We start from the raw sequence: 13,158 nt of genomic DNA on the forward strand, positions 1-13,158 counted from the left end.
TAATACTCCGATGTGGAGTTGTATATCCAACACACACTCTGTGATCTCCCCTTGAGACAACGGGGAAGCATTGATGGTAACCACCCGGATGGGGTTCGGCAATTTCTCCACCGGAAATCCCGCTGTATGAGCGAACCTCTCATCAATGAGATTGGCAGCTGAGCCACTATCAATAAATACTGTAATAGAGAGCATTTGCCCCCCAAGTACCACCCTAGCAGGGAGCATACACTGGGAAACCATGACGGAGGATACACAAAGGCTCAGACTAGACTCCTCCAAACCCTCTGAGCCTATCAGTTTTCCGCCGGCGCGCCCTTTTTAGGTACCAGGGGGCAAGCGTTAATAAAATGTCCTCCTTTGCCACAAAAAAAACAGAGCCCCTGCCTTCTGTGCCAAGGACGTTTAGGCTTGTTACTCGTTGACTGTGCTATACCAGCGATCTGCATGGGTTCCACGGATTCACCCGCGGCAACCTCACCGACCACTCCCCCACCTCCCGGAGGCAACGAAACCAGCGCCCCCTGACGGAGACGGCGGTCTATGCGTACTACAAGTGCCATCGCAGCCTCCAGAGAGGCGGGAGTCTCGTACATTAGGAGAGTCTGTTTAACCCTTCCAGAAACCCCATGCAAAAATTGACTTCTAAGCGCAGGGTCATTCCACTGCGTGTCCACCGCCCAGCGCCGGAATTCCGTGCAGTAATCCTCAGCTGGTCGATCACCCTGTAGCAGTGAGCGTATCTTAGACTCTGCTAAGTTTAATCTATCCGGATCGTCATAGATCAAACCCAGAGCAGAAAAAAAAAAATCTACAGATTCAAATGCCGGTGAGTCTGAAGGGAGTGAAAAGGCCCAGGCCTGTGGGTCACCACTCAGCAAAGAAATCACCAAGCCCACGCGTTGAGCCTCATTACCTGAGGAATGTGGACGCATACGGAAATACAATTTGCATGATTCACGAAACACCGTGAACTTACCACGATCACCAGCAAATCGTTCAGGAAGGGGAAACTTGGGCTCAGCTGCCCTGGCTGCAGCCTCAGCAGGTACTGCAGGAGCTGACTGGCCTTGTTGCTGGACCGCCCCCCTGAGTTCAGTGACCTGTATGGATAGAGCCTCCAGCTGCTTGGTTAGGGAAAGTATAGGATCCATAGTAAGTAACCCCTATATTCCCTATCTATACTTTTTTTTTTTTTTTTTCCTCTCTCACTTTATTATTTGGGCCGACTATAATGTCATGGTATGCCTAGGTTACTTTAGGCAAAAACCCCGGGACCCCTGCGATGTCCCTCAGACTAGGGGAACCCTCTCTGTCCCTCTACCCAGGGTTTACACTGAAGGTGTGCCTGCCTGAGCCTCCACCCTGTCCCTGTCTCCTGTCCAGCCCTAAGCTGAACCCACCTCCCTCCACCCAGTGAGGGGACCAGACACCAGACCCCAAAAATACGTATGGACAGGGGTAAAAGAAACACCACACAGTTAATACACAAGGGAATACAATAATGTGCAAGGGCAACCAAATATATATATAACAGATTGGAGAAAGAACCACTGAGGGATATACTGCACCAGATATCAGACGCTCCAACACCACCACTGCTGACCGGTATTGCTAGCACTAGGCAAAAGCTATAGTCGGCGACGCCCATAGTCAGGACGAACTATTTAAAGACCAAGGGCGGGGCCCAGCCCTCAGCCAGCATGACAACCTGGTTAACCCTATCCCGACTGGAACAGAATACCCAACAGGGTATTACCGCTGTCTGCCGGACACCCTGGTGTGAACAGTGTACGACATGACAAAGTCTTTTATGAAACAATGTGATGATCTTAAAGAGAGGTTTGTGGAAAGAGGTTACAGTCGCAGGATGATATGCAAGCGGTTCAATAGAGCCTTATGTACCTCGAGAAATGAATTGCTGTATGGAAGTAAAAAGAAGGAAAATCAAGATTTGAAACAGATAAGATTCATTTCGACTTTCAATACCCAATGGTATCATTTGGATGACATCCTTAACAAGCATTGGAAGGTTCTATTGACAGATCCTACACTTAAAAAGATTTTGCCATCTTCTCCACAATGTGTACCTAAGCAATCGGTGAACTTGAAGGACCAGTTGGTCCATAGTCACTATGAACCTCGTAAAAAGAAATTTTTGGGTCCTCCACCTGCTCAAGGATTCTTTCCCTGTGGTCACTGCAAGGCGTGCCTCAATTTGATTAAAGGTAAGTTTTTTAAGAATTGGGATGGATCTCGTCTTTACGAGATACGAAAATATTTAACTTGCACATCCAAGGCTGTTGTCTATCATGCAGAGTGTCCGTGTGGTAAGGTTTCCTCGCCAATCGGTACACCGATGCCTCTACCTTGTGCCAGTCCCTACACTGGCTACCCATCCACTCCAGAATCCAGTACAAACTTATTGCCCTCACCCACAAAGCACTCCATGGCTCAGCACCACCCTACATCTCCTCCCTTGTTTCAGTCTACCACCCTACCCATGCCCTCCATTCTGCTGATGACCTGAGGTTAGCATCCTCGATAATCAGAACCTCCTACTCCCATCTCCAAGACTATACACGTGCTGCACCAATTCTTTGGAATGCACTTCCCAGGTCAATACGAGTAGTCCCCAATCCCTACAATTTTAAGCGTGCCCTGAAAACTCATTTATTCAGACTGGCCTACTGCCTCAACACATTAACCTAACTATCCCTGTGTGGCACAGTCAAAAGTTTTACCATAACCAGGTTCCCCCGTATCATGTTCCCACATGCTTTATGCATCTATTAGCCCTCTGTGTCCGTACTGTTACACACTTAACATTGTGGCTGGTCCAAACAATTAGGGCAATTGTTACCACGCACCTTTCGTGTCTCCCCTTTTTCCCTCATAGACTGTAAGCTTGCGAGCAGGGCCCTCATTCCTCTTGGTATCTGTTATGATCTATGTGATTATTGTTATGCTGTAATGTCTATCGTCTGTACAAGTCCCCTCTGAAATGTAAAGTGCTGCGGAATATGTCGGCGCTATAGAAATAAAATGTATTATTATTATTTACATGGGCCTTACCACACGTGAACTCAAGGTGTGTGTTAGAGAACATGCCTTGGATATTGAAAAGGCCAGTACAGTGGAGGATGAGACTCATCATTTCAAGAAATTCCACAACTGTAATTCTAAAGCCATAAAAATTAAGGCCATTGATCAGGTAGATCTGGGTTCACGGGGAGGTGATGTTGGGAGGGCTCTTGCTCAGCTGGAATGTTGATGGATCTACCGTCTTGGTACCATTAGTCCATCAGGTTTGAATGAAACCATGGGGTTATTCCACTTTTGTATAAGGATGCATATTTTTATGGGGTGGGTATCTTTCTTTTGGGTTATTCTTTGTATTTTAATTTTATTTTTAATGTTTTTAACAATTCTCTTGATTCTTTATAGTGTGGACAGTTTTTGTCATTTTTAAACTGAAGAGGTCTTCATTTGGATTTTTCTACTATGGAAGTTGTGACAGACTGGACATGGATTACAGAGTTCTTCACTCATTTTTATTTTATTTTTCATTTTTTCATTATTATTTTATGTTTTTTCACTATTATATATATATTTTTTTGTCTTTAGTATAAAATATATATTTATACTTTTTTTCACTTTGGGTGAGATGTATATAGGCATCTATGCCTTATGTAAAATGAAAATATAAAAATTTATGTCTATTTGTATTGTGTTTACACTATATGTGCAATATATATGTTGTCACTTTATGCAGTTTTCTATGTGGTTGACATTATAAATTATTTTGATATATATGATATATATGTATATGTTTCATCATTGTATGACATATATGCAACCATATATTCTATCAAAGCACTTTGCACTTTTATAAAGGGTTAATTTAGCTTATAACAGTAATCACATTATGCACTAAGCGCTTTCTGATTCATATCTTTGGGAACCATTCTTGCTCTTTATCTTGTTCTAAGTCTGGAAATACTTGCAGTGTGCATGTGCACTTACCCCGACCTCCGATTACTTCTTAAAGCGTTCAGACACTGATACGCAGAGTCCATAGCTTGCGTGTCATTGAGCGCTGATAAAAGGAAGTATATTAGGAAGGAGGCGGGCGAATACATCATGCGCCGTAGCAAGTTCATACCGTAACACTCCTCCTTTTTTTTCCTCTTATTGGCTGTTCGCCTCATAAATATTCAGATACCCCTCACCCTGACATGCCCCCGGAAGAAGCTGGCGGCAAAACGCGTGTCGGGGTGAGGGGACGCTGAGCCACACATGTCTGATACTAGGTAATAGTCTCCTTCTCTACTTTATATGCATATTATAATACTGTTTTTTCACTTGGCGATGTTTATATGATAGCGGTTACATCTATACCTACCTTGTTACTTGCTATGGCACATTAGAATATCTACCTTTTATATGGTGATTTTTCTGCCTGTATTACATGAATGCTGGAACCTCTTGTGATAAAGTCTGGTTATTTGACGGTGCCTATACTGAAATAGTTATTATTGTGCCTATTTTGCACATTATATTTTACATAGCTAATCTTGCCTACATTATACACTCACTGGCCACTTTATTAGGTACACCATGCTAGTAAGGGGTTGGACCCCCTTTTGCCTTCAGAACTGCCTCAATTCTTCGTGGCAGAGATTCAACAAGGTGCTGGAAGCATTCCTCAGAGATTTTGGACCATATTGACATGATGGCATCACACAGTTGGCGCAGATTTGTCGGCTGCACATCCCTGATGCGAATCTCCCGTTCCACCACATCCCAAAGATGCTCTATTGGATTGAGATCTGGTGACTGAGGAGGCCATTTGAGTACAGTAAACTCATTGTCATGTTCAAGAAACCAATCTGAGATGATTCGAGCTTTATGACATGGCGCATTATCCTGCTGAAAGTAGCCATCAGATGTTGGGTACATTGTGGTCATAAAGGGATGGACATGGTCAGCAACAATACTCAGGTAGGCTGTGGCGTTGCAACGATGCTCAATTGGTACCAAGGGGCCCAAAGAGTGCCCAGAAAAAATTCTCCACACCATGACACCACCACCACCAGCCTGAACCGTTGATACAAGGCAGGATGGATCCATGCTTTCATGTTGTTTACGCCAAATTCTGACCCTACCATCCGAATGTCGCAGCAAAAATCGAGACTCATCAGACCAGGCAACGTTTTTCCAATCTTCTACTGTCCAATTTCGATGAGCTTGTGCAAATTGTAGCCTCAGTTTCCTGTTCTTAGCTGAGAGGAGTGGTACCCAGTGTGGTCTTCTGCTGCTGTAGCCCATCTGCCTCAAAGTTCGACGCACTGTGCGTTCAGAGATGCTCTTCTGCCTACCTTGGTTGTAACGGGTGGCAATTTGAGTCACTGTTGCCTTTCTATCAGCTCGAACCAGTCTGCCCATTCTCCTCTGACCTCTGGCATCAACATGGCATTTCCGGCCACAGAACTGCCGCTCACTGGATTTTTTTTCTTTTTCGGACCATTCTCTGTAAATCCTAGAGATGGTTGTGCGTGAAAATCCCAGTAGATCAGCAGTTTCTGAAATTCTCAGACCAGCCCTTCTGGCACCAACAATCATGCCACGTTCAAAGGCACTCAAATCACCTTTCTTCCCCATACTGATGCTCGGTTTGAACTGCAGGAGATTGTCTTGACCATGTCTACATGCCTAAATGCACTGAGTTGCCGCCATGTGATTGGCTGATTAGAAATTAAGTCTTAACACACAGTTGGACAGGTGTACCTAATAAAGTGGCCAGTGAGTGTATATATACCGGGTGAGTCATAAAGGACGGACGTTTTTAAACTAATCATAAAATCGTTAAATATAAAGGACGGATGTATTTGAAGTGGCTATAACTCACCACCAGGTGGAGGTAGAGATGTGCGGGAGGCGGGGTTATGTTTGTGAGGTGAAAGCATTGTTTTTATTTTAGTTTCAGTTTAAGCTATGGTGCCGTGGACGATAGAACATCGCATTTTTGCGTACGACAGTTTTGTCAAGAATAATGAGTGTATCACAGCCGTTCAGCGTGAGTTTCGGCGTCATTTCAATATTCACAGAAATCAAGCTGTTCCCGCTCGTAACACTATCCTACGTTGGGTTGAAGCACTCCGTACACGAGGTACACTAATGAACAAACGACCACCGGGGGCTCCACGAACGGCACGTACCCCTGAAAATGTGGAACGCGTCAGGCAAGCCATGCTGCGTAGTCCGAGTCGATCTGCTCGGAAACATTCTTTAGAACTTGCCCTCAGTAATCGTACAGTAAGGCGTATTTTGCATTTAGACCTGCATTTCCACCCCTATAAATTGGCCATTGTGCAACAGTTGGAGCGCGGGGATTACGCAGCGCGACTGAAGTTCGCACATGAGATGGAAGCAATTATTGAGCAAAACGACAACCTTATTTTATTCATGAGTGATGAAGCTCATTTCCATGTCAATGGCATGGTTAATCAGCAGAACTGCCGTTATTGGGCCTATGAAAATCCGAAAGAATTACATGAACGACCGCTGCACAGCCCTAAGGTAACGGTGTGTTGCGCTATGGGCAAATGTGGCGTGATCGGTCCGTACTTTTTCGAAGGCGATAATGGCAATACTGTTACCGTGAACTCACAACGTTATATCGCCATGATAAATAACTTCTTTGTTCCTGAGTTACGACGGCAACATATCCCCATCTCTAGTGTGTGGTTTCAACAAGATGGGGCAACGGCCCACACAGCCGGAGCAACAATGAACGTTCTTCGCCCTCTCTTCCCTGGTCGCATCATTTCCAGGTTTGGCGATATTAATTGGCCTCCTAGGTCCCCAGACCTGTCCATGTGCGATTATTACTTATGGGGTCACCTCAAATCACGTGTATACAAGCTTAAGCCTCGATCATTACAAGAACTGAAGGAAGCTATTCGAGTGGAAGTTGCCCAAATCGACAGAGTTGTGTTGGAACGTGTTGATGCCAACTTCCAAGAACGCCTTTGGAAATGCATCACTGATAATGGCCACCACATGGCAGATGTTGTTTTCCACACTTGAATTTGTCAAATGCTATTAGTATACGTAACCAAATCTGTGAATACATTTATATTTAATAAATATTTAACGATTTTATGATTAGTTTAAAAACGTCCATCCTTTATGACTCACCCAGTATATGTGTGTGAAAAGTGCTTGTGCATTGTTTTTTTCTAATCTTTGCATGCTATATTGCAGCTACAGGAAGAAGTGTTACATTGTACTAGGATAACATATTATAACAATATAGGTGGTATTTTCATGTAACCTCTTTTTTGCTCAGTGTCCCCGGACAGCATTATGCCTTTTAACTTTTTTGGTTTTGTATTTTAAATAATTTTGAATAAAATTCTTTTTATGCTTTTGGGATCTCTTCGTTCTTCCCTTATTCTAATGATAAATGGGAGGTTAGAGTTATATGAGTCTTTGTAGAAGTGCCCGATGAGATTTGACACTTTGTGTGGAAACTCCATATACTTACATAGTACCTCACATTCTCCTCCCATGAGGAGCCTTCTGCCTCAGGTCGTGCCCAGCTATTGTCATTGTGACCTTACTCTCTCTATAGGTCCTTTAAAAGTAATGAGACCTGCTCATTTGTGTGAGGGATTATTCCAGAAAGAGCCCCCTCTGCTGAAGCCTTGCTATGCAGTGGGTACATGCCCTGTTTGCCTCTCCCCAATCAGGGGCTGTGATGATAGGCATACTAGCAATTAGGCTTTTATAATAAACATTCATGCAATATTTGAATATGTTTTATGTGACTATTCATACAGTCGCATTATCTAGCTCACATGTGAGGTTTGCTAAATAGGTGGATTGGGACAGGGTCAGCAGACTCATCTCATTGCTAGAGGGAAGATAATGAAGTCTCTTTTGTACTGATAAGGAACAGTAACAATGCTATGCACACAGATCAGACTCTGAATGCATCTCCCTTGCCATTCAATAGACTCAGGATGGAGACTATGCTCAATCAATTAAAGGAAATCTGTCCTCAGAGTTTTTGCTACCTCATTTGCAAGTACCCTGATTCCAGCAATGTGTCACTTACTGGGTTGCTTGCTGTCATTTTGATAAAATCACAGTTTTATCCTCCACAGAGCTAGCAGTTACCTAACTGCTGAGCTCTGTATAACCCTGCCCCCTACACTGATTGACAGCTTTCTGTGTACACTGTGCATAGGCCGAAAACTGACATTCAGTGGTGGGGGTGGGGTTGTATCGAGCTCATGAATATGGAGGACTACATGGCAGCAGGTTTACTGGTCCTCTACTGATAATCTCCCGATGATAAAACAGTGAATTTATCAAAATTACACCAAGCTGCCCATTACGTCACATATCACTGTAATCAAAGTCTCTCTCCACATTAAGCTGTTCTCATATTAGGTGGCTAAATCCTACTGACAGATTCCTTTAGTGTAATCATCTATAACTCCCATTGTCAAGTACAGACAATAAAGGATGTGCTGTGCCTCAGGGAAGTTTTCTAAAAATTAAAAATTAGCTGCAACAATTAACAAACAGAACAAAACATTATTTCCATTCGACAGACTTATATCTAATTAATGAAACTGAAATTAAATACTTGAGACGTTACCTTCAGACAATGGATATTTTTACTGCTGCACTGCATGCTGGGTTCTCCAAGGTTCCGCGAAATGAGCGTAATGAATCAAACTAGTCTCTGTTCTCTCTGGGGTACAAGAAGACACCTATAGGCCTCAGTTGTCCCCAAGTCATTAGTCAATTAGATTATTTAACAAACTGTAGGATGAAGTGTGATTAAAATTTCAGTGTTCGTAGAGTGAAGATGCGAGGTTATGCTGACACGGCACAATGTTGGCACACTCCTCATAAAGAATAAAGAGCAATCACGATTTAGTAGCTGGTGAGAGCAGCGTTGCTTGACTAATTGTTTGTCCCTTACTGAGCAAATGACTCATTCTCTATCAGACACGTGCACATAATCCAATGACTGCTGATCTGAATTTCTATCTAGTTCTTTCCTTTGGGTTGCACTGTTATATGCATGCTCTCACAACATAGATGCACAGTTTTGTTATACAACATAGTGAAGAAGAGCTCTAGTTCAAGCATGTGATACATTATTGTAAAATGGTACTGTAATATACTGATATACTACGGGATAGGTTTCATGGGAAAATCCCCAATAACCTTATAGTAGGCATATACATATGGCTAAACTTAAAGCAAAACTGTCAGCAGAATTTTGCTAAAATTAAAGTAAACTACGGGCATTGTCAGGTTGGCATTGATAATCTGATTAAAATGATACCTGGGGTGAAGAAATCTGTCTTGTGGTTCTTGTGTAATCAGTGTTAGAAGTTATCAGTTAATGATATGCCCGTGCACTGGGGCGGAACTGTAGGCAGAGTCTTATCTTCCGGCTCTAAGGCAAAGGGAAAACCTGCCCACAGGCCACCCTTCAGCACAAATATGTTCCTCATCATAGAGACAGACTGTTTGTGTTTCGGGGCAGACTGTGGGCAGATCTCTCCTTGGTTTCATTTACTGAAAACTTTTAACATTGATTTCACAAGAACTACAAGATGGATTTCTTCACCCCAGGTATTTTAAACAGTTGAACGCTGCCAACCTGACATTGCCTGTAGTTTACTTAGCAAAATTCTGCTGAAAGGTTCACTTTAAAGTAGGAAAAACAAATGGCACAAACAAATGGCACAAACTTATTTTTTGGAAATCATCCATTACACTGTGCAAAGTGTAAGTGGGAATGAAAAAACACTGAGCATCTCAGGTGCATGGGAAGCTCTGCATTCTCCCCTTCCCCATCTACACTTTGCACAATGTAAATGGATGATTTACAATACAGCATACATTACATCATTGTTGAGTGCCACTTTGTTTTTTCTACTCTGAATTTCTCATAAATTTTAACTTTATATGGAAATGAAGCACCACTGAGAATGCTCTTAATGTCTCTGTGTAGTGCTCTTTGAATGAAGATCATTGGTTGTTGATTTAGGAGCCGATTAATTTGTATCAGTCTATATTTTACATATTGGTAAACGCAACCTACATTAGACTTCTGAAGATAAGTTTAATTTTTACTTTGCACATCTACCATGTTTCTAGAAAGCTCATTAGTAATGGATTTTTATTAAAAAAAATTCTGCTTTTATTAATTATTCTCATTAGAGAAACTCCCTATAAAGGTCATTTATTTTTCATAAATGTAGGACATTAAGAAAAAAAGCAGAAAAGGAAGGAAAAAAGTAAAAGAAACTAAGTTGAAAGAAGGTATCAGACAAATGGGGAAAGTTTATGAATTGTGACAGAAAGGAAGAATATGGAGAAATATTTCTGTTCTTTAAACATAAATGTTCTAGCAATTAGATACTCAATTTTTGTGCATTTTTATATTTGTAAAATACTTTATTTTGGGGAGAAGTAAAGTGAGAAAATAGGTGGAAACTGCAATCAACATAATTATGGGATCTGATTGCTGGAGATGCTTGTCACGCAGCATACCATCATGAGATTATCATCAAGAATGGTACAGCTGGACAGTCTAGGGCAAAAGGTCTTGGATATAATCACAATGCTGAAAGAAGAACTTTTGTTTCCTTGATTATCACCCACACATGTTATCCTTGATTGCATTTCTGTGACTCAAAGCTTATCATCTTCATTCTACAGGACTTTTATGACAAAGGGGATTATATCATCAGAGAAGGGGAAGAGGGCAACACGTTCTTCATAATTGCCAAAGGAAAGGTAAAAATGAATCCTATTGAAATACTGTTTCATGATTGGCTAGTGCATTTATTCAAAGACAGGTTTTTATCTAATTCCTGTGTGTCATTTCCTTAAAGTAGAGGTAGAACTAGAAGTTCTCTGGTTCCAAATGCAAACTCTGTAACAGATCCAGAAACCTGCAATGCTGCAAAGTAAAAAGGAATTTAGGAAAATCCTAGTATAATAGTTTATTTTTAGCAATTAACAAGGTGCCGAAGTGAACGAATAAAAAAACTTTATCAAATTAATATTTGGTGTGACCACCCTTTACCTTCAAAACAGCATCAATTCTTCTAGCAACACTTGTGCATGGTTTTTGCAGGAACTCAGCAGGGAGGTTGTTCCAAACAACTTAAGCCCCCTTCACACATAGCAAGATCGCTAGCGATATCGCTAAAGCGTCACCAATTTTGTGACGCAACAGTGATATCGCTAGCGTTCTCGCTACATGTGACACATACCTGCGACCCGGCCCCCCGTTGGATAGCGCTGATCGCGCAAGAACGTCCAGGCCCATTTTCTTCTCGCTGGCTTCCCATTGGCATCCCGCTAGTGCCGACGAGCGATGCATGGACGCAGGCGAAAGACGTCATCATCGCTGCGTCTGACAGGTAAGTAAAGACCGCAGACGGGCTGCTGCATCGCTGGTGAGATCTGCCTGTTTGGCAGCTCACTAGCAACCATTTAGTGATGCACCAGCGATCCTGACCGGGTCGTATCACTGTTGGGATCGCTGGTGCATCGCTAAATGTAACGGGACCTTTAGAGAACTAACCAGAGATGTTCTATGGTTGATGTTGAGATCAGGGCTCTGTGGGGGGGCATATAATCACTTCCTGGACTCCTTGTTCTTCTTCTTCACACAGAAGATAGTTCTTAATGACATTAGCTCTATGTTTGGGGTCAATATCCTGCTGCAGAATACATTTGGAGCTAATCAGACACCTACTTTATGTTATTGCATGATGGATAAGTAGCTGCCTCTATTTCTCAGTATTGAAAACTCCATTAATCCTGACCAAATTCCTCACTGCATTTACTGAAATGCAGGAAACAGATTTGCAAAAATACTCTGCAGTAAAATATATGACAGTAATCAGCAAGTGCTGGATAACAAATACAGGGTATTTAGTCGATACATTTTTTTACAAAAAAACCTATACCAAGCTGCTTCACCGCGTCAAGGTAACCCGTATTGAAGCAGTCCCTATCTAATGTATTTAAAACCTGAACATCTGAACAGTGTCTAAAATTAACAGGATTCGGACAGGCGCTTCTTAGTATGGGCTTGTGGTGCAAGACAGCTCTTTTGTGCATGCCACACAAGAGAGGGGTGGGGTCTCTCAAACCATGCTAGGTAAGGAAAAAACGGATTAAAAACACATGTGACATGCACAAGTGTGAACAAGTCGGTAAGACAACGTTCACACCACACACTAACTGAGACACAACAAGAAAACAGATTTGCAAAAATACTCTGCAGTAAAAAATATGACAGTAATCAGCAAGTGCTGGATAACAAATACAGGGTATTTAGTCGATACTTTTTTTGGAAAAAAATGTATACCAAGCTGCTTCACCGCATCAAGGTAACCCGTATTGAAGCAGTCCCTATCTAATGTATTTAAAACCTGAACATCTTTGCAAAAAAACGTATGGACTAAATACCCTGTATTTGGCACTTGCTGATTACTGTCATATATTTTACTGCAGAGTATTTTTGCAAATCTGTTTTCTTGTTGTGTCTCAGTTAGTCGGTGGTATGAACGTTGTCTTACCGACTTGATCACACTTGTGCATGTCACATGTGTTTTTAATCTATTTACTGAAATGCAGCCTTAATTAACCTCTACCATGTTTCACTTTTACCTCCAGACACTTACTATTGTACTCCTCTCCAGAGTTTCAGAGAAAAAAATGCCTTCTGTTATAGCTAATATTTCAAATTTTGACTCATCAGGCAAGAGAAGCAACTATTTTTCTGCTCCCAAGATGCTATGTTTTTGCGTGTAGTTAAGTCTATTGATCTTATTTCTACATCAAAAGTATGGCTAGGGCAAAAAAAGTCGGAGTTTCATCCGAAACCCGACCCCAATGCATGTCAATGGGGAATAAAAGTCAGCATTGAGTGGATGAAATGACTTGTACTGGGACGAAACTCAGACTTTTTTTTGCCCTAGTCGGACCAGTTTCATCTGAAACAAATTTTGTTTCATGAAACCCGATCCGACCAAAGTCGCTCAACTCTAGCTGAGGCACTTAAAGTTACCTCAGCCTCCGGCTTTCCAGCTGAGTCCTGTA

At 42.0% G+C, this 13,158-nt stretch overlaps 1 protein-coding gene across 1 annotated transcript in view; it reads left to right on the top strand.

The window, feature by feature from the left end:
- LOC141072848 (cGMP-dependent protein kinase 2-like) overlaps positions 1 to 13,158 on the top strand; it is a 323,665-nt gene that overhangs the window by 147,285 nt on the left and 163,222 nt on the right. The window contains exon 7 of the mRNA XM_073560030.1: positions 10,759 to 10,836. Within this exon, the coding sequence (XP_073416131.1) occupies positions 10,759 to 10,836 (78 nt within the window). The remainder of the gene's footprint in view (positions 1 to 10,758; positions 10,837 to 13,158) is intronic.

This window comes from Dendrobates tinctorius, unplaced genomic scaffold, assembly GCF_039654945.1.
Source record: "Dendrobates tinctorius isolate UK_male_01 unplaced genomic scaffold, ASM3965494v1 ptg000292l, whole genome shotgun sequence".
In the NCBI taxonomy this organism is placed as follows: Eukaryota; Metazoa; Chordata; class Amphibia; order Anura; family Dendrobatidae; genus Dendrobates; species Dendrobates tinctorius.